Source organism: Sorex fumeus, unplaced genomic scaffold (genome assembly GCF_029834395.1).
Source record: "Sorex fumeus unplaced genomic scaffold, SorFum_2.1 ptg000003l, whole genome shotgun sequence".
Lineage (NCBI taxonomy): Eukaryota > Metazoa > Chordata > Mammalia > Eulipotyphla > Soricidae > Sorex > Sorex fumeus.
The window spans coordinates 53250531-53271956 of NW_026606060.1; the positions used below are offsets into that span (position 1 = coordinate 53250531).

A 21426-nucleotide genomic window follows, 5' to 3' on the forward strand; every position below is an offset into this window, starting at 1 on the left:
GTCCCAACCTTCAGATCTTAGTTAAAGAGTCTCCCCTGATATCCATAGAGTGTTCCGGGGCTCCTTCAGGACCCTACCTGTGTTTAGTTGTCATGTCTTAGCCTCCAGAAATCCACGAGCCTTCTTGGTCCTTCACTTTTGAAGAATTCTGCTAAGTTTTCTTTGCATGAAGCTTCTTAAATTTTTTTTTTTTTTTTTTGCTTTTTGGGTCACACCCAGCTATGCTCAGGGGTTACTCCTGGCTCTGCACTCAGGAATTACTTCTGGCAGTACTCAGGGGACCATATGGAATGCTGGGATTCAAACCTGCGTCAGCGCATGCAAGGCAAATGCCCTACCCTCTGTGCTATTGCTCCAACCCCGTTAAATCTTTTTTTACTCCTGACCTCTTTTACCTCTGAATTTTTACTTAACTAGTGTGTGTGTGTGTGTGTGTGTGTGTGTGTGTGTATACAGACCAAATATTTACTGATAATAATAAATTTATTTTTTTGTTTCTGGGTTGGCTAATTCCTGGCTCTGTGCTGAGGAATCACTCCTGGCAGTGCTCAGGGGACCATATAGGATGCTGGGTCTTAAATCTGGCTTGATCACCTGCAAGTCAAGGACTTTACCTGCTATATTATCGCTCGGGTCCAATAAAATTCATTTTAAAGCAAATCTTTAAAAATTTTTCCAAATTCCACCATGTTCAGTTAACATTGGGTTGCAACCCAGAGTTTAAGAAATCAGGGTATTGTAGATAGTCCTTGATGTGGGTTGAGTCATTAGATTGGATTACGTATTATTGGCAGGAGTATCACCAAAGTGACGTTCTCAGCATTGTATCAGATAAGACCCCTGAAGAGAACTGCATTTGGTACTGCCCTGTATGGGGTGAAATGCAGGGAGGCTAAGATCCTATCCCAGAAAATGGTGCCTTTCCCTTCTGAGCTCGGTTACCCCACAGAGAGAGCCGCAGGGGAAACTGCTGAGAAAGACAAGATTGCAGAGCCTTGGGACAGAGAAGTCTGTGTGTGCACACTGTTCTCTCAAACATGGTTCAACACTTCTACAACATTTCTACAACATTTGTCATAATGACTCCCTAATGACACTCCTTCGTTCAGTGTTTTACAGAGCAGCCTTCCCGTTTTGAAAATCTTGAGTTTGGGCACATAGATTGACCTTTTGATGGCCCGAAGTCTGCCTTTTGTTTCTAACCCTTGCACATAACTCTCTCTTGGGGGAAATTCCTGATCGTTTAGTTATCTTATGGAGAGATCCTTCGGACCTACAGTTTTCTTATTTATATTTAACCCTCTAATTTTGTGTACATTAATGCTTTTACCTATTATAGTTACTACTCTGCAGTTTATGTAATGGTGAATCTCTTATTTACAGCATTCTTTGTAGATTTTGGAATTCTGTTGTAAGAGATATTTTTTCCTCCCCTCATTTATCATTTTATTTATATCAGTATAAACTCATGGATATTTAGTCTGTGCACCATCATCAAGCACTCTTATTTTGTTGCTAAAAGCGTCCGAGTTTGGACTGTGGAGAGATTTTCCAGGACTCCGGTGTCATTTCAATACTCCCCTGTTCATTTTCAAGTCCTTTACTGTCTGACAGTGGCTCATCATCATTTTTTAAATTTTTTTTTTTTCTAATTTGAACTATTTCTCCAGGGAGCCACAGACCCTGTAATTGGAGACTGTCTAAAAGCCAGGATCAGAAATTCTGAAACCTTACTATCAAAGCAAGAGTAAACATAGCTATATTTCATATTCACAGACATATATATTTTTTTCATTCATATATTTTTGAGAAACCATACAGACACCTTCAATTCTAATCCAGCTCTACAGGACTCATTTTCTAGCCTTTTCCCTTTCATGTAATTGTCTCCCTGACAGTAAGAAATTGTTATATCTATACTATGTTCATATACTTCTAGAATATACATACAGTTGTTTCAAAATTGTTAGCTCAGTCTTCTGTGAGAATACAGGTTACTAATTGGAGTACAACATTTGTGTATCACTTACTGTCCTTCCTTTTACTGCATCCAATCAAAATGCTATTTTGTAGAGTTAGAATAGTTGTTTTCTGGGGTTGGAGAGAGAGTGCAGTGGGTAGGGTGCTTGTGGCCAGCCTAGGCTCAATCCCCAGCATCCCATATGGTTCCCCAGCCACTGCCCGGCGTAATTCCTGGAGCAATTGAGTATGCAGAGCCAGGAGTAAGCCTTGAGCACCTCTGGGTGTGGCCCCAAAACAGAAAGAAAATAGTTACTTTCTTTTCCCACTGTGTTACTTATTTGTTTGTACTTCATTTTGAGTTTCTTCACATCATGTTTTATTTTTTTAAATCGTTTTTTATTCAATTAAAGAACTGTGATTTACCAAGTTAGTGTTAGTTGCGTTTTAGGCGTATAATAGTCCATTACTAATCCCATCACCGTGTTGACATCATGTTTTCTAATTATGATTTTTTTGTGAAGGGGAAATAGGTGAATTTTTATTATGGTTGTAAGTTAGGCCTATGGCAAAATTTATTTATTTATTTATTTTTCCATTTCTAATATTTTTATTGTGGTAAAATACATACATAAGGTTTACTATTTTAATTATTTCAAATTGTGTGATTCAGTGACATATTAATGAATTCTCCATGTTAAACAGGCAGTATCTATATCTGATTCTACAATATTTTATTCAGACCCCAAAAGGAAATCCTACACTCATTAAACATCTACTTCCTATTTTACTTTCCTATCAGTCAACTACTAATATGACTTTTTCTTTTTTTTTAATTAATTAATTAATTAATTTTTTAATAGTGAGGCACCATGAGGTACAGTTGTAGACTTACACATTTTTGTGCTTGGGTTTCGATTATACAATGATCAAACACCCATCCCTCCACCAGTGCGCATTTCCCACCACCTCGGATCCCAGCATCCCCTCCCCCTCCAGCCCCTATACCACCCTGCCTCTGTGGCAGGGCATTTCCCTCTCTCTCCTTTTGAGTGCCTATGGCAAAATTTATTTTCAGGAAATTGTTCCCTTCTCTATTCGTTCCCAGCAGCTTCGTGTCTGTAAATAATCGGGCTCTTGAATTCTTTATTCTTTATCCTTCCTATGTGTCTTTTGCACTAATTGACACGTAGATAGGTTTCCCCCTCAGTCTGAATGTAGAGCGCCTTTTGAAATCTTTTGTAAGCCCAATTAGCATAAAGTAGAAAAGTATTCAAGCTATAACTGATGTGAAAAAAATTTTGAGCATCCCAGACCCCCAAAAAAGTATCTACTTAGTTAGACTTGTACAATTGAACACCAAATATTTCCTAAAGTAATTCTAACTTAGAGTGAAAGTGGGAATAGCATGGTAAGTGTGCAACCTATAGAAAGTTGTCCCTAGGGGCCGGAGCGATAGTAAGGCAGGTAGCGCATTTGCCTTTGAATGCGGCTGACCCAGGTTCGATCCCTGGCATCCCATGTGGTCCCCCAAGCACCTCCAGGAGTAATTCCTGAGTGCTGAGCCAGGAGTAACTTGAGCGTCGCAGGGTATGGCCCCAAAAGCCAAACTGCTGGGGGACACATTGCTTTTGTAATGACTCAGAAAAACACTGAAGGCTATTTCCCCTTTGGTGAATGCTTTTACGCCTTCTGATTTCTTCAGATTTCCTTCAGTTAGTGAAATAGTTACCAATATATTATGTCTTTATATAATTTGTCTTAAGGCAAACTTTTGAAAACTGAGAGTGGGGATAAAGGGGATACTTAAATATTTTTACCAATGTAGTTTTATTTTTTAATGAGATGAATAATAGTGTTATGCAGACTCTCTTTTGCTTTTTTTCCCCTTAAGTGTCATTGGGGGGTGGGGGTTGGGTGGGTGCTGTATTCCCAGTATTTTTGTAAAGAGATTTATGGCATCTTTTTAGAAAAGTTACTTGGAAGTATTTGTCCCTTCAGGATGATCTCTATTATAATTTTAATGTGTATGTCATCTTAGCAAGATAAGCTTTTGTCAAAACATAGTTCAGGCTTTGAAGATAAAAATGGCTTGTTTATAGGTCTTAGGAGATGTATGATTGGTAATGAAATAATTGCTTTTCAGGTATCTTAATATTTATGTTGGGCTTCCTGATGTGGAAGAAAGCTTCAATGTAACTAGACCAGTGTCTCCTCACGAGGTAATTATGAACCTTTTATTAAATGGATTTGTTTGTTTTAATTGAAAATGTCTGTGTTCTTGAAAGAAGATTTAAAAACAATTTCTTATGAGAGAAAGATAACCACAGTAGATAAGCCCTTGCATTGCACTCTATTGTATTAGGAAGTAGTTCTGTTCCAGCTTGTGTTTTCATCTAATCCTAATTAATGGGCACTCTCTGATAACCGTGTCCTGTTTCTGAGTTTTCTCCTGGTCCCCTCCATCCTGAGGGACTGTGTGATATTTATTGTAAGCACGATTTAGCTCGTGCTTTGCGAGTCATCGGGATTTGTATTAATCAGAGGAGAGCAAGGACTAGCAGCTCAGTTCGATAGAAGAAAGAGACCTATGAGACGAAAATAGGAATGCGAGTGTTTTAACAGCTTTAGAGACGAAAACGTTATAGATTAGGCCTAATTGCTTTAAGCAGATAGATTCTAGATTTCTCCTTAATTGTTAATTTTTTTCATGTGTCAGTTATTGGGAATTGGTTCAGGGAGGAGAATGATTTTTTTGTTGTTGTTGAAAATCTGCAGTTGTACACCTCACTGAATGATGGGGATGTATTCTGAGTATTGTGCCAGTAGTTCATTTTGTTGCTCTATTAACGAACATCATAGACTGTGATGAGAAAAGATAAAAAACCTGCCTGGCATAGCCGACAACCACCCACCAATGCTGCGTGGCACAGACCTGTGCCAGTCTGCTGGTAGAGAGAGCTTGAAAACCACTGGTCTCCCTCTTCTTGGTTAAAGCTGCTGCTTTATGGACCGGCATGCAGGACAGGTGCTGTCCACAGCTGTAGAAAGGTTAAAGAGTTCTGGCACAGTCTACTGGGAACCCCTTACATAAATGTGGTTCCCTGTTCTCTGGAAGAAGCACAGGAACAGCTGAATAGGGAAAAGGGGCCATTTGTGCGTGAAAGGACTTCTGTCGGGAAGGATTTCCACTAGCACGGGCTGGAGAAAAGCTTTGAAGAGCAGGCTGAGGGCTCTGCTTGATGCCCAGTGGAGATCGTGTGATGTGTCAGCATATACACAGTGTAGTAGTTTTGTGTAGGCATGAAGAGGGAACTGTGTGCAAGTGAGAAACATCCAGTGAACAGACACTGCATATGCCAAAAATGATGGAGAAAAGTTCTGAAGGTGTTTTTGTGTGTTTGTTTTTGGGGAGCTCATCCTGCTGTTCTCAGGGCTCTGCACTTGGGGATCATTCCTGGCAGGTTCAGGGGACCATGTGGGGTGCTGGGGATTGAACCGGATCAGCTGCCTCCTTGGCTTCATCTGGGGGTACGTTTTAGTATGGTGATGCAGGGGAAGCTGAGTGGCGGTGAAAAAGGCCTCAGTGGAGCAGTCTTCACTGGTGAATGATACCTGACCAAGGTATCTTTATCCTTATTACTTCAAAAATACTCTTAATGTTCTATCTTGGCCCAGTCAGAGACAAGAGAATGTAATGAAGTGGCTTCACCCTCCAAGTTAAAAGCTTCAGGCCTGTCTGTCTTAGCATCTCCTAATCTCAGAGAGCCCTGAGTTTTGGTGGGGGCAGATTTGCCAAAAGCTTTCACAGTGTGAAACCTCACTCAGTGCCAGAAGGGTGTGTGATATTTGAGTTTAAAATCCAAATGGCAGCCAGGAACATCGCGCAGGAATCTCAGTTAAAGACCAGATGACGGGGCTAGAGCGTTGATGTTCCTCAGCAAGGCCACAGACGCCCTGGTGAGGATGTCAGGTTAGCGTGAAGAAAGTCAGCCCCAGACATGCAGTTCCAATTTTGGGCTGCCGGAACCAGTCGCTTTCTGGGATATTTGGGATGTTCAGCTGCCATCCCCATGGAGAAGGTAGATCTGGACTCCCCAGTATCCGTGCTCCCCGAAGCCGTCAGAGTTCAGTGTAGGCCTGTTTCTGAGGGCCCTGGAGTGCGAGGCTGGGGTGGCCTGTGCTGTGATTGATTGCCTGATCAGTGATTGATTGCCTGATTGTGTTTCAGTGCCGGCTGCGGGACATGACTTACTCTGCGCCCATCACAGTGGACATCGAGTACACCCGTGGCAGCCAGAGGATCATCCGCAATGCCTTACCCATTGGCAGGTGAGGAGAGATGCCCGTACCAGCCACACTGAGTTCCCTGATCGGGGGCCTCATCTGAAAAATCCAAGAAATGGCACTTGCTTCCCAGGCTCAGATTCTGGATCCACCAAGTTTGCCCTTATCCAGCTGCTAGAGCAGTATTGACACGGTTTTTGCAGTGCCAGAGGATCAGCCTGACTGTATCACTCAGGGTCACATGCTTTTGCACGTTAATTGCCGCGCTGGGTAGGGGTGGAGCCAGGCAGATCCTGTGCCATGGTACCACACCCCGGGCTCTATTAAGTCCTAAGTGGGAAGCTTTTTTTTTTTTTTCTTTTTGGGTCACACCAGGCGATGCTCAGGGGTTACTCCCAACTCTGCACTGAGGAACTACAGCTGGCGGTGCTTGGGGTACCATATGGGATGCTGGGGATTGAACCTGGGTTGGCCGCATGCAAGGCAAATGCTCTACCCACTGTGCTATCGCTCCAACCCCCTAAGTGGGAAGCCTTTTGTTTTTTTTTTTGTTTTTTTTTGGTCTACACTCAGCAGTCCTCAGGGCTTACTCTGGGTCTGAGCTCAGGGATCATTCCTGGTGAGCTAGCTCAGGGGACCATATAGGATACTAGGGATGGAACTTGGTTCAGATACATGCAAGACAAAAGAACTCTGCTCACTGTACTGTCTCTCCAACCCCCCAAAACCTTTTGTTTTATAAAATGAAGAGAAAATTGCCTCCATTTCTTTCTCTAGCTCCTGGCAGCTGCGAACCATTGGCTAAAAGCACCTCACTGAGTTTCCTGGGCTGGTCCTCTTGGTACAATACAGAACTTGATTAGATTCTCCCATGGTCTTTACTTTTTGGGCCTTTCACTTGTTTTTTTGTTTTGTTTTGGGGCCGCACCCAGCCATGCTCAGGGCAGACTCCTCCCCTGTACTCAGCGGGTGCCAGGGATCAAACCCTGGTTAGCAGCGTGCTTGCCTTACCCACTGGGCCCCATATTCTTCCTTGATCCTTAAACTCCTGTTTTCCTTTCTTTGTCTTCTGAAGTACATTCTGATTGGTTTCTGTAGCTTTCCTTTCCAGTTCAGTTCTTTATCCAGCAGTGTTAAATCTGTTATTCAGCCCATTTGTTATTCAGATAAGTCATGCTGTGTTTCATTTCTGATGCTGCACTTAGCTCTTCTTCCTAGCTCTTCATCCGTGTGACTGAAGTGCTGACAGTCTCTTGCTGCTTATGCTCTGACTTCTTGCAGCATTCTGTTGATCTGATGAGAGCAATTTTCTTTAAAAAAAAAGTCGCTGTCATTTCTGATTTTCACAGGGGACCATATGGGATGCCGGGGATTGAACTTGGGTCAGCTGTGTGCAAGACAAGAACTCTCCGCACTGCACTATCTCTCCGACCTCCCAAAACCTTTCTGAATGGTTTAGGGAAATCAAGATCTTCAGTTTCTGGGTTTAGGCTGCAGCCACCAGTGGTGCTGGTGAGGTCCTGAGGTTTGCTCCCAGCAGTGCCGGGGTTTGAACCCCGAGCTCCTGCATTGGCTCTCAGCCCTTGGAGACATCTTCTGGCCTCCAAACATTAAAAAAAAAAATTACCATTGTATTAATTGACCACAGGACACCAAATGCTCAGGTTTTCGTTCTCTATACTAGAAAAGCCCCGTGCCCAAGGAAGTGCTTCATAGCACTCGGCCCTTTCATGTGGCTCCCAGCTCCTGCACCTCTCAGCCTCTCTCCTCTCTACCTTTTCCGCCAGTGACAATCTAATATGTGATATTTTCCTTTTCACAGGATGCCCATAATGCTGCGTAGCTCAAACTGTGTCCTCACAGGAAAAACACCAGCCGAGTTTGCCAAACTGAATGAGTGCCCTTTAGACCCTGGTATGTATGATGCCGGGGATTTGCCCCAATTTTGTTATTCCCCAACCCCCTTTCTTTTTTTCTATTGCTATTGTTTTAACATTTTCCCTCCCCTCCCCCCCAAAATTATCAGCCTTTCAGCTTCATAGTGCAGTTGGATAAAACTTGATTTACTAAACCTCTGGAAATTTGGTTTCAATTTTACTCCATCCAGGACCAGAGTGATAGTACAGCATGTAGGGCGTTTGCCTTGCATGTGGTTGACCCGGGTTCGATCTCTGGCGTCCCATATGGTCCCGCAGGTACCGCCAGGAGTCATTCCTGAGCATCGCTGGTGTGACCAAAAAAGAAAAAAAAATTTTTTTTTAAATTTTTATTAGTGAGAGAGAAGAAGGTAAAGGTAAAGGTAAAGGCCCTCCCGTTGATCGTCGATTTGCTCGAGCGGGCCCAGTAACGTCTCCATTGGAGACTTTGTTGTTACTGTGTCTGGCATATCGAATACTCTCGGTAGCTTGCCGGGCTCTCCGAGAGGGGCGGAGGAATCGAACTCGAGTTGGCCATGTTGGCCGCTTGTAAGGCAAACGCCCTACCCGCTGTGCTATCGCTCCAGCAAGTAACATGAAAAAAAAAAAAATCCCGTTAACATTTGTGCCCCAGAAAAATAAGTACCTAGGAATCAGCTTAACTAAGGAAGTAAAGGACCTGTACAAAGAAAACTACAGAACGCTACTTCAGGGAATAAAAGAGGACACGAGAAAATGGAAAGATATCCCCTGCTCCTGGATCGGGAGAATTAACGTTGTCAAAATGGCAATACTTCCCAAAGCATTGTACAGATTCAATGTGATCCTTATAACGATACCTGTGACATTCTTCAAAGGAATGGAGCAAACACTCCTGAAATTCATGTGGGGAAAAAAATATTTTTTACTCCATCGGTATTTCTAAAAGATATTTTGGGAGGGCAAGGGTCTTCTAAGAAAGGATTAAGTGTGCTGCAACTTGGATGGAATTGGGGGGCAGGCGTCAGGTAAAACAGATATCAGAGGGAGATGGACAACTCAGGCTGATCTGACTCACCTGTGGGACGTAGAGACCCCAAACCAGGAAAGAGAAAATATCTCGTGATGGTGAACATGTGGCCTTGGGTTATCAAGCTGAGGTCGTCAGTCAGTGGGTGGGGATGGCAGAGGACGCAGAGGTGAACTCAGGGTGACTAAGGGCATGGGGGAGCACTTTGGTGATGGTGAGGTCAGAAACTATATTAAAACACTAAATTAGGGGCTGGAGTGATAGCACAGTGGGTAGGGCATTTGCCTTGCATGCGGCCAACCCAGATTCAATTCTCAGCATCCAGGAGTAATTTCTGAGTGCAAAGCCAGGAGTAACCCCTGTGCAACGCTGGGTGTGATCCCAAAAGCAATCAATCAATAAATAAATAAATAAAACAAACCCTATATTAGAGCACTGTTGTAACCACGTGACATAAACCACAGCAGTAATAAGACTTCTGTTTCTGTTTTTTCCTCCCTTTTCTTTCAGGTCTAAATCTTAAGTTCCCCAAATTCTGGTTTATTGTATTGCTTGTTTTTTTTTCCTATTTGCTCAAAGATTTCTTCTGCTGTCTTTGAAAAATCAAGAATAATCCCACTAAGTTAATTAACTTGTCCTTAAAACCCAATTTCAGGCTGTTTTAAATGCAACAGAGTGGCAAAAATAAAGTGTTATCTTAAAAAAGCATTATTTTGTGCCTATTTCTAGGGGATTCTTTTGTGATATTTTCAGCTTTATACTTAACAATTTATTTATTTATTTTTGGTTTTTGGGGTTCACATCTGGCAGTGCTCAGGGGTTACTCCTGACTGCACTCAGGAATCATTTCTGGCGGTGCTTGGGGATATATAGGATGCCAGAGATTGAACCCGGGACAGTTGCATGCAAGGCAAATACTCTACCTGCTGTACTATTGCTCAGACCCCATTTCTTTTAATTCTTTAACCCATATTCAAGATTGGATTGATTTAATTTACTTGTCACTGCATTGATAACAGAATCCTCAAAGATTTTCAATAAACCTTTTTAAAACCAAGAATGTGACTTTGAGTGTAGTAAATATCACAGTAGTCCAATATGTTGCCTTGAATTTACTTATATCTTGGAGGTAAGTGAAATTTTACTTTATCCTATTGTAAACTATGTACAAAAACTATGATGATGTTTCATTTTCAGGATAAGATATTGTTTTGGAAACTTAATCTGCCATTGTCATTTATTTGTTAGAAAACAAACTTTTAGTATTTTAGTTTATATTCAAGTGCGTTGATTATTTTTATGCTTAGTAAATACGGAGACTATTTAATATACTTTTTAGTCACCTTCAGGTGTTAAGTACAGTGATACGTACATGAATAAGGGATATTCTCTATCTTAAAGAAATTTTATCTTGGGGCCGGAGCGATAGTATAGTAGATGGGGCCTTTGCTTTGTAGGGGGCTGACTCAGGTTTGATCTCCGGCATCCCATATGATGCCCTGAGCACCACCAGCAGTGATCCCTGAGTACAGAGAAGTAGTAACCCCTGAGCACTGCAGCGTGAGGCCCCAAAAGAAACAAAAAAATATCATCATGTGGCTTATTTGTACTAAGTCACCTGCTGAAACTCAAACCAACAGTTCACCCAACAGTTCACCCAACAGTGTCATCAGAGCCTGGGAAGTGAGTGGCAGCCAGGCCCCTGAAGCAGGAGCACCACTGTGGATCCAGAAGATCACAGCATCCCCAATCTCACAGCTGGGGAGTGTGTGCTGACCTCCTCTCGTTTCCTTTTGGGCAGGCGGCTATTTCATTGTGAAAGGCGTGGAAAAAGTCATCCTCATCCAAGAGCAGCTGTCCAAGAACAGGATCATCGTGGAGGCTGACCGAAAAGGGGCGGTCGGGGCCTCGGTGACCAGGTATGGGAGGTGACCAGGGTGGGCGCTGGCCTGTCAATGATCTGCTGACCCCAGAGGGCTCCCTTTGCATTTGGCCCTTGCTACTTGCTTCTCTCTAGGCAGGCACCAGAATATTTGAACTGTGGCCACTGAAGTTTTAGTTTGTCAGCAGAATTTAGAATGTTGCTGATGAGGGCGGGGGCAGGCGGTCAGTGTAGAGAACTTGCCTTACCTGTGTGGACCTCTGAATTTGATCCCTGACATGACCCAAAAAAGAAATTATTTTCAATGCCAAAAGTATAAGGTGCTATTTTGGTGGCCACTCGTTATGGAAGTTGAATTCATGTTCACTGAGCATCAAAAGAAAAGACTTCTTTTTCATGCTCCTTTTCATTTTTCGACAATTTCATATGTGGGTTCCTCCCATCAGTTTGATTTACTTTGTTTATGATTTGATTAATTTTATCATGGACCTCATGTACTATTTTTATCCCCTTTTAACACTGTACTCATTTCTCTGTACCAGCATCCTTTGTATATCATTCTTGTAACATCATTTATTTATTGTCCTATGTAGTTTGGATTTCTTGAGGTGAATGAGTAGTGAGGAGAAATTTGTGGTACAGTTGAGATGTCATTATGTGCTAATTCTTTTCTCAAACCTGTAATGAACTACTTGACCCAGAATTTCTCCATTCTTTGTCTTCCCAGACAAGAGACAGCTAACAGTGGTGACCATTTACTGGACCATTTTCTGGAGCCAGACAGTGTGCTACGTGCCTTATATATGTTTTTTTATTTGTTAAACCTAGTGTGCCCCCCCCCCCCCACCCACCCAAATGTGTGATATTACCTCTGTTTTATCTCCAGCTGGGTGGTAGCCTTGGGTACAAGATGACAATGATTACATAGTTCTTTTGACCCGAGATCTAACTCCTATGTCCCAGTCTTCTTAGTTTATGTACTTTTGGAGGTGAAAAAAGGGATTTTAATTTACGGGTCACTTGGATGGACAGAGCTTCCCTAAGTTTTACATGATTTGGAGACAGTACTTACTTCAAAGTTAAGAGTCAGTATTTTAGAAACTAGAGACAATGCAAGTATGAGTAGTGCACATGATCAGGTTACGTTAACTTTTTCCTTGACTCTAAAGCTTGGAAGCATTTTTAAATCCACTAGGAATTTAATAACTGACCCTTGCTGAGGGAGATTTCTTTGTTTCTTAGTTTCTCTTTAGTTTCAACTATGTATCAAAACTATAAATCTTTAAAAATGGATTATTGGTTTTAAAACTCATGGAAGAGAATTTCATTTCTTCCTAGCTTTTTTATCATGGTGTGTAGACTCATTTTGAGGTTCATCACGAATTGTGCACCCTGGACCAAAGCAATTCAAGGTGGACAAAGTGAAGTGAATAACTCATTCACTCACTCGCCCATGAAACTTTCACCATCATCTCAACAGTAAAGAAACATTGACAGTGTTCTGTAAATGTCCATGGAAATGACAGGGGGTAGGAGAGGATCAATGAGTTTAAAAAACATCTGTTAGAAAGGATCTTATGAGGTTATTCATCATGTGATCAGCAATCCTCGCTTGATGCTTACTACGAGCATGAAACTAAGTGGGGATATGGCACAACTAACTTTTGTTTCCCTGCAGCTCGACTCATGAGAAAAAGAGCAGAACCAACATGGCTGTGAAGCAAGGACGGCTTTACTTGAGGCATAATACACTGTCCGAAGACATTCCCATAGTGATCATATTTAAGGTAAGGCTGGCTGAAAGTCATAAAGAAGTCCCTGTTTTCCTTTCATAAAATATTAGAAATTTGGGGGGGCCAGAGTGATAGTATAGTGGGGAGGGTGTTTGCCTTGCACACGACCAACCTGGGTTTGGTTCCCAGCATCCCAGATGGACTCGGGGGGGCATATGAGGTGCCACAGATTGAACCCGGTCAGCCTTGTGCAAGGCAAGCACCTTGCTCACTGTGCTATCTCTCCACCCTTACGAGATATCCCTATTCTAAATGAAATTATTTATTTTAAGTGAGATTGTGGGATTTTTTTTTATTACAGTATAATACACTTTTGGTACAATTGTTTCTAAGTTGATGATTGGGATAGCCATCCCAGTATGTCATGGGAACCAGAAAAAATAAATACAGTTTTGGCGTTCGCCTTACAGGCGGCCAACATGGCCGACCCGAGTTCGATTCCTCCGCCCCTCTCGGAGAGCCCGGCAAGCTACCGAGAGTATTCGATATGCCAGACACAGTAACAACAAAGTCTCCAATGGAGACGTTACTGGGCCCGCTCGAGCAAATCGACGATCAACGGGAGGGCCTTTACCTTTAATCTTTAAGATATATAGTTTTTATCTGGGGGAAGGAAGGGCGCCACACCAGGCGATGCTCACAGTTATTCCTGTCTCTGCATTCAGGTATCATTCCTGCTGCTACTAGTGAGATCATATGGGGTGTTGGGGATCAAACCCAATTCGGTTGCTTGCAAGGCAAGTGCCCTACCTGCTGTACTGTCTCTATGGCCCTGAGATGTATAATTTGAAACATAGTGATTTCAGATTTTCTTATAGGAATCTTAAATGTCTAGCATGGTGTGTTAAGTTCGTAGTGGTGTTTAGTGAAGAAAATTATGTAGAATCATAGCTCCAGCAGGGGGCAGTATGTTCCCATGCATCAAAGGGACTCTGAGTTTTCCGTTCTTAAGAACTACTTTTATTGATACTGTAGCTCTGTTTTACTGTCCTCCTGTTGTTCATCAATTTGCTCGAGCAGGAACCAGTAAGGTCTCCATTGTGAGACTTCTTGTTACTGTGTTTGGCATATCCACGCCACGCCACGGGGAGCTTGCCAGGTTCTGCTGTGCAGGCAAGATACTCTTGGTAGCTTGCCGGGCTCTCTGAGAGGGATGGAGGAATCGAACCCGGGATGGTTTCTTGCAAGGCAAACGCCCTACCTGCTGTGCTATTGCTCCAGCCCTTTATTGATACAGAAATTGTAAATTGTTTAAATGCATATTATCTTACATCACTCATGGGAGATACATTATAATGTGTGCATTTTGTTAATGTATCTGTATAAGTTATATAAGTGTATAATTATATAATTATAAGTGTATAAACATAAAGGTTTAATTTTTACTGAATACAACTCTAACTCTAACATGCACAGTTTTTTTTTATTTAAAAAAATCTTTTTTGACCACACCTAGTGTTTCTCAGGGATTACTTTCAGCTTAGTGCTTGGGGATTACCCCCGACAGTGCCCAGGGGACCACGTAATGCTGAGGATTGAGCATGGTCCTCCTGCATGCAAAGCATATGTTCCAGCCCATTGAGCTGCTGCTCGGACCCAGTCTAACGAGTAGTTAGGCTTTTAGATCTTTCTGATTTTAAAACATCCCTTGCATTGTAAAAATTTGAAAAGCTATTGAAAACAGAAATTTTTTAAATCTATTTTTGTAGAGCTTTTTTCCTTTACTATTGTAGTGCACACTTATTTTTTCTCTCCATTTTTTATGTTTCTATTATGCTATTATTTTTGGTAGGTGTTATATAGAAAGAAATTTCATGTGTGTGGTATCAAGTATTTAACCGTTTATAATATTTAAATTGTTTGGATTTACTTTCCTGTAAAGGGACAGTCAAGTCATCATTTCCCCATCCACCCCAATTCCTCACTTTTACATATAACTGGGTTTTCTTACTCATACATGTTTGTGCTTGTGCCCGTTTATTTTGTAAGTATCCCTGGAGTAGGTTAAATCTTTTTTAAAAAAAAAAAAAACTTTGTCACTCGTTGCCAAATTTTTTTCCTCAAGGCATATTGATTGCACTGTAATAGCAGTGGTAAAAATTAAATGCTTTTTAAGTTTTCACATGGAAAAAAATTAAACATATTGGTGACACAGAGCTCTTTTGTTGTGATGGGGGCAGTGTCTTACCTGGAGGGATGTCTTAAGAGAACTTATTTGATAGATAACCGCTCCTTAAAGGTCTCTTTCTGGGGAGCAGCATTGGTGTCCTAGAACCCACAGATGGAGGTTGACGCCCAGCATTTCCGTTTGATAGCTATACAGCCCTGGGCACAATTCCCGGAGTCTTCGAGAAGAATTTCCTGAAGAGTTTGATTCCAAGAGCTCATTAGACCGTGTGCTTCTGGGCTTCATATACTCACCAGGGAGGGGGCGCTGTTTCTCTTTCCTTGGCTCTCCTTCCAAACCTTCAGTGTGAGAAGCTCGGGGACAATAAACTGGGATACCAGAAAAGTCACATCATTTCTCTTTTTGTGCTGTGTGGCCTTAACACAGACCTTGACAGTCATTAGGAGTTGATGGTTGTTGATTGTAACCAACAATTGGTTAAAAGTGACAGAGACAGCAGGGTGCCCTGGGTCCATGCTGAGGCTGAATATGACGAAGAAAGCTTCTAAAGACCTAGATCAGCCTTATTTATGGACTGGATCACTACAAAGGTTCCCCTACCCATGCATCTTCCCTGCTCCACAGCTTGGATTCCCAGCTATTCAGCAGTTTGTATTATGATGGCATCTGTAGTCTGAAAGTTTTACCCAGAAAAAAAAAAAGATCAGATTTCAAGGGTGCTGTACATTGTTTCTTAGAAAACTACTTACATGAACAGTGTTTGATCCTTAAAGAGGAACACAACAAAGTTAAGAAGTGCCTTCATAGTTCTTTCATTTGTTGGGGTTGCATTTAAATCATAATAATACTTTGACTTCTGTGTACTTTAAAGGAAAAATGAGGGGTTTGTGAAGACTTGATGTTTTAAAAACTAAGCTCCCGTTTCGTCCTTCTCACGGTGTATTTCAGTATCTCCACCAGCATTCCTAGCATTCTCTTCTGCTCATTAGTATTCTCTCTGTATTTGTTTATTTGCTTATGTGTTTTATTTCTCCTCCTTTTTATTCTTTCTCCTCCTTTTTATTCTTCCTATGGTTTTGTACCCAGTGGCTGTCCAGGGAAAAGACTTTATGCCGCTTTTTAGAGAGCACCGCCTCTTATTTTTGGTCTTTCTGATTGCCAGACCACAGGTGACCTTTGCTGGAATTATATCTCTGCTGTTTTTCAGACAGTGATTATATAGCAATCACTTTTTACTTCCTCATTTACTGATGTTAACTGATTTCAGAACTCTGGAACAAAGAGTTCCAGAGAAAGCTAGTTTTCAGATGTCTAAATTGTGTGTGTCAAGCAAAAATGGTTGGGCATTTTGCTGTTGTTTCCATAGCAATATGTCATTTATTTATAGCGGTGACTTTTGATGTCACTTTGGTCTTTAGAACAGGAGCAATTTCCTTGGTAGCTTCGACTGAATTATCACCCTGAATTTCAGTAATCTGATATATAGAGAGAATTCAGTTCCTTTAGAGCAAAGCTTTGCCCCCGATCATTCTTTTTTGCAGACAGAGAGTCATCTGCCATGTTTCACAGCTAGGAAATACCCGCAGGACCTACATATGTGACACCACCTAAGGAATATTTGCAATTTAAAATTCCTTGTTTAGATACAGCAGAAGGATAGTTCAGAGTGTCTGGACAATCCATATGTCAAACTACGAAGGACTTTCCATCATGGTTAAATATCAAAATGGGCAATCAAGTATCTTGGTTTTTTTTTTTTCTCCTGAAGATTACTGAGCTCTCTACAAATTGCTAAAATCATTTGGCAGGTGTTCACGTACCTGAAGGCTGGGACTAATTCTGAAGCTGCCAGCATTTTAGCTCAAGGATTCCGTTTCTCTTTTAGTGAGATTTTTTCCTGCTGTGTCATTTCATCTGCTTGGTTCAGTATATGTCCCATATGAATGTCTGTTAGTGTTTGTTTTTTAATCTGAGAAGTGAAGTGCACTAGTGATAACGTTTTATAGTACATTTTTAGAGAAAGTTAATTGGATTCTTACTGGAAGTTATTTGCATTAGTACTTGTTCTTATACAGAATATCTTGTAATACGGTGCTTTTATTATAATATTGATATGGATAACAATTCTTGCTAACATTGAACCACAGAACATTATTGAAGCACCTTTTCTCATTTTGTTTAAAATCAGTTTCCAAGAATCTGTTGTTATTAGGTAAGGACTTAGTGTCTTTTGAGTCCATTGAGATCCATGTGACAAATAATTTTGAGAATTGAGAAGCAAAATAAACTTACAATATATTTATTTATTTGGGCTTGGGGTAGGGTGGGGCCGGGGGGTCATACCTGGTGGTTTTCAGAGCTTACTCCTGGCTCTGTACTCAGGATCATTTTTGGTGATATTCAGGAAACCATATGTGTTGCCAGAGAGCAAACAGGGTTTGGCCATGTGTAATGCAAGTACATCTCTCCAATACTCTCTCCTCGACTCGGAACTTTATATAATAAATTTGGGATTTTGAATCATACCTAGCAGCACTCAGGGCTTGCTTCTGGCTCTGTGCTCAGGGGTCACTCTTGGCAAGGCTTGAAAAACTATGGGATGCTGGGGTTTGAGCCTGGGTCGGCTACATGCACAGCAGGTGCCTGCTGTACATTGATTCCTCTGAACCCTGAACTAGTATTTGAATTTGTATTTTAATTTGCTTTTCACAGAGAAATATTACCTTATAATACAGACCGCAGAAAACGTGTGGGTGATTAGTCAATGTGTATGACTAAAGCGTTAGTCTCATTTTTCCATTTTTTCCCCCCCATTGGGGTAGTGTTGGTTTATAGGAGCATAGCCGTTGGTGTTTTAGGTGTGCATTGTAACCACACCACTCCATCACCAGAGTGCCAGCATCCCTCCCTCCACCATAGTCCATTGGACCCTTTAGCTGACTCTTATTTTTTGTTTTGGGTTTGGTTCACACCAGGCAGTGCTCCAGAGCTACTCCTGGCTCTGCACTCAGGAATCACTCCTGGCGGTGCTCAGGAGACTGTGTGCATTGCCGGAGATCGAACCCAGGTCGGCCATGTGCAAGGCAAATGCTCTCCCCACTGAACTCTTTCTCCAGCCCTTTAGCTGACTCTATGAATTAGAACTGGTCTTCCCCCTGCGCCCCCCCCCCCCCCGAATTGTTCTCCTTCATTCCATTAAAGGTTTTTATCATGAATGTGTGAAAATTTTAAACAGTGGATCCTTAGAGTCCCATTAGAATAAATGCTTCAAATCTCATTAGAGTTGAAAAACATGAAAAATCAGAATACAAAAAGATGTGTGTCCCGAGAGCGTCTGTTCACCAAACAAACAAACAAAAAATTTGGATAAGAAAAGTTACGTGCTTTTTAAAATGAAATAGAGACTTAAACCCTGTAAGTTGGTCCGTGGGCTGTTTGTGCTGTGGAACGAATCCCAGCATCATTTCTGTCGACCGGGGACTGGACCAGAGCGCTGCCTGGTGGGGTGGTTCTGGTGCTGAGTCTCGCGCCCCAACTGTCAGTCATCTGCAGGCTGCCTTGCAGCTGGGTGGGCTGCGTCGTGGTGCCATGCTGCAGGAAGAGGGCTTCGCTCCTCACCCCCGGACCTTGCCCCAGACTTGCTGCAAGCTGCCCTCCCAGGGCTGTTCTGCAGTGAGCCTTTCACCATGGCCGGCTCCCCACCGACTCCCCTCCCCAACCCCACCACCAGGTTTGTGTATTGTCACTGTCACACATTCCCATAGGAGTGAGACAGCACGTGTAGCCTCCACTTAAGGAGAGGAAAGTCAGTTTTTGCCTTTGGAAGAGGAGCAAAGAATAAGTGACATTTTTAAAAAAGATGGCCACGGGTTGCATCATTTGGCTCCCTTCCCTCTCCCGTACCCCATCCCCCTGCAAACCAGGCTTGAAAACTTTCATGCATTTAGGTCCCCTCCTAACGTGTCCACGCCACAACTTCAGAGGACAGGCCACCAAATTCAAGTGTGGCAGCATCGGCTTTCGAGCCAGAAGCTGGAAGAAGCTTGTTTTGTCCTCTGGTTAGAGAAACGAGAAGGGAGACGGAACCTAGATGAAGAGGGGACGTGACATCCTCCATGTACAGTATGTCAGGAAGGACCATCCCCTCGGGTCTCCTGGTTTGTCGAGACGCCTTCTCTGTTATACTCATGTCAGGGCATCTTAATGCACGAATGAAGGGTTAGGGGCGACTGGAACTGAGGACCGGGACATCAAAGCCTAACTAGATCCTTACTCCTGGTTCTGCCTTCTCTGCGTAGCGAAAGGAAGAATTTTAACACCAACATAACTTCCCCCCAACTTCTAAAAAAGCAGATTATTTCTCTGCCAGGAGAGGTTCTGTTTCTCGATATGGCAAAATTCCAGGCCAGTGTGTGAAGGAGTGGGCCTTCGTACCGAATGGGGTCTACAAAGGCCCACAGTGCCAGCTGCCACCTTGAAACACTTAAGATAAGTAGGTTTTTAAACCTGTTAAAAAGCGCGTTCTTAGTTTAGCAAAAAAAAAAAAAAAAAAAAAAAACTCTTAAAGCATGCCTAAAGTATATCTTGATACCTCTAGATGAGTGAGGTTAAAAAAAAGCCCGTAGGAAAAATTCTTTTAGTCTGCGTATGAATGATTTGCCAGTCCTCTGAGAAATTAATCTGACAGAACTAATTGTTTTCAACAGTGCTATATATTTTTTTATTTATTTCTCTTCGGCCGTGTTACTCATCTCCGTTTGCCTTTGTAAATTGTAAATTGTGACTTATGCCTTCTCTATATTACCTCTGCCGCCTTTTTTTCACGAGGAAACTTAATAGCATATTTAAGCTTTTTTTTTTTTTTTGGAAGAGAGTCATGCAGAAAGTGCTTGAGAATGTTTGTTTTCTTCTTCCTGATCAAAATTTCTGTTTCAGGTTCTTCTGTCGCTTGGGCTGGGCTGCCCGTGCCAGATGGCACCATTTCTGAGGAAAGAGCTAGCTTTTGCTTACAAGTAATACCCACAAACAATGCCAGATTAGCATAAGCAAATGTCAGTGAGTTAACACAAAGCCAACACTCTTTCTGTCTTTTCTTTCCTTCCTAGGCCATGGGTGTTGAGAGTGACCAGGAAATTGTGCAGATGATTGGAACGGAGGAGCACGTGATGGCTGCCTTTGGGCCCAGCTTGGAGGAGTGCCAGAAAGCTCAGATTTTCACACAGATGCAGGTGTGTCTTTTCATGGGGTCCTGGGGCTGCAAGGGAGAACTGGAGATTCATGGAGCACGGCTCATTGATACAGCATCCGATTGAATGATTCGGGGATGGCGAATCCCGTTTCGGGAGGGGTGCTGGGGAGATTGGGAGGAGTAGTTGACTAAAAGTTTCTTATTTTTTTAGGATTGAAGGAAGGAGTTTCCTTAGACAAATTACCAGCCCCTGGTGTCTGCTGTAGATTTTTTTTTTTTAAGTAATACATTGCTATGAGGCCTTTGTGCCAATTCTATGTAATTACTTTAGTTTTCCTCATTTTCCTGAGTGACTTATAAATATATTTTTTGTACTAACTGTAGGATAGTTTCTTTTTGTTCATTTCTCCATTCAGTTGTGTATGGCCTCTCTCTCTTTTATATTCCCAACTTTTGGAGCCCAGGTTGGAACCTTGGAATTTCAAGAGAAGACCTATAGATAGGGAGTGATTAATATATGCTAAATGTAATAAGTAATTGTACTGTTATTTTTATGTGTCAGGGAACCCTAAGATCCATACTTAGGATTTTCAACTCCGCATTTGTTAAGTGCTTTTACTGAGTATAAATGAGTGGTGACATTCTTTATAGCAACTCTGGGAGGTAGGAATTCCCTTCCACAGAAGCACGGTAGGCAGCTCTTACTGATCCTTATGTACATTGCCTGTTTGTAAATGTGTTATTTACAAAAAGATACATCTTCCAGCCTGCATTTCTTCTTGTCACCCAGGATGCTTGTAAAAGTAGCATTTTTTTTTTTATCTATTAGTGTGTATTCTGAAAATCAAACTGGTCTTGGTGTTTTGTTTTGTTTTTAAACAACAACAACAACTAAACCAGACATTCAGGAAGGTTGGTTGTCATGTGTAAGTACATTTAATTCCAAAACAGAAATCAGTGGGAATCATTCTCATCACTCGCTGCCTTTTTTTTTCTTTTTTTTATGCAGTTGATTGAAAGTCACCTCTAGTTATTGGGTAGACAGAAAATGTTGTTGGATTTTGAATATTTTATTTTGGATTTTTTAAATGTAATATTTAGGGAACTTGATTGCTTGCTGTAGGCTAAAATTGTCCAAGAACTTCAAGAACATGAAAACATTAAGTAATAAACATTAGCGTTGGAGAAATAGCTCAGTGGTTTGGCGCGCTTGCTTTGCATATGTGAGGTCCTTGGTTCAATTCCTGGCACCATCTGCTCCTTT

At 41.9% G+C, this 21426-nt stretch overlaps 1 protein-coding gene across 1 annotated transcript in view; it reads left to right on the forward strand.

Annotated features, from left to right (window-relative positions):
* Window positions 1-21426, forward strand: part of POLR3B (RNA polymerase III subunit B) — a 111218-nt gene that overhangs the window by 10187 nt on the left and 79605 nt on the right. The window contains exons 5-10 of the mRNA XM_056118720.1: window positions 4106-4181; window positions 6191-6291; window positions 8069-8160; window positions 10973-11090; window positions 12732-12840; window positions 20080-20202. Of these exons, the coding sequence (XP_055974695.1) occupies window positions 4106-4181; window positions 6191-6291; window positions 8069-8160; window positions 10973-11090; window positions 12732-12840; window positions 20080-20202 (619 nt within the window). The remainder of the gene's footprint in view (window positions 1-4105; window positions 4182-6190; window positions 6292-8068; window positions 8161-10972; window positions 11091-12731; window positions 12841-20079; window positions 20203-21426) is intronic.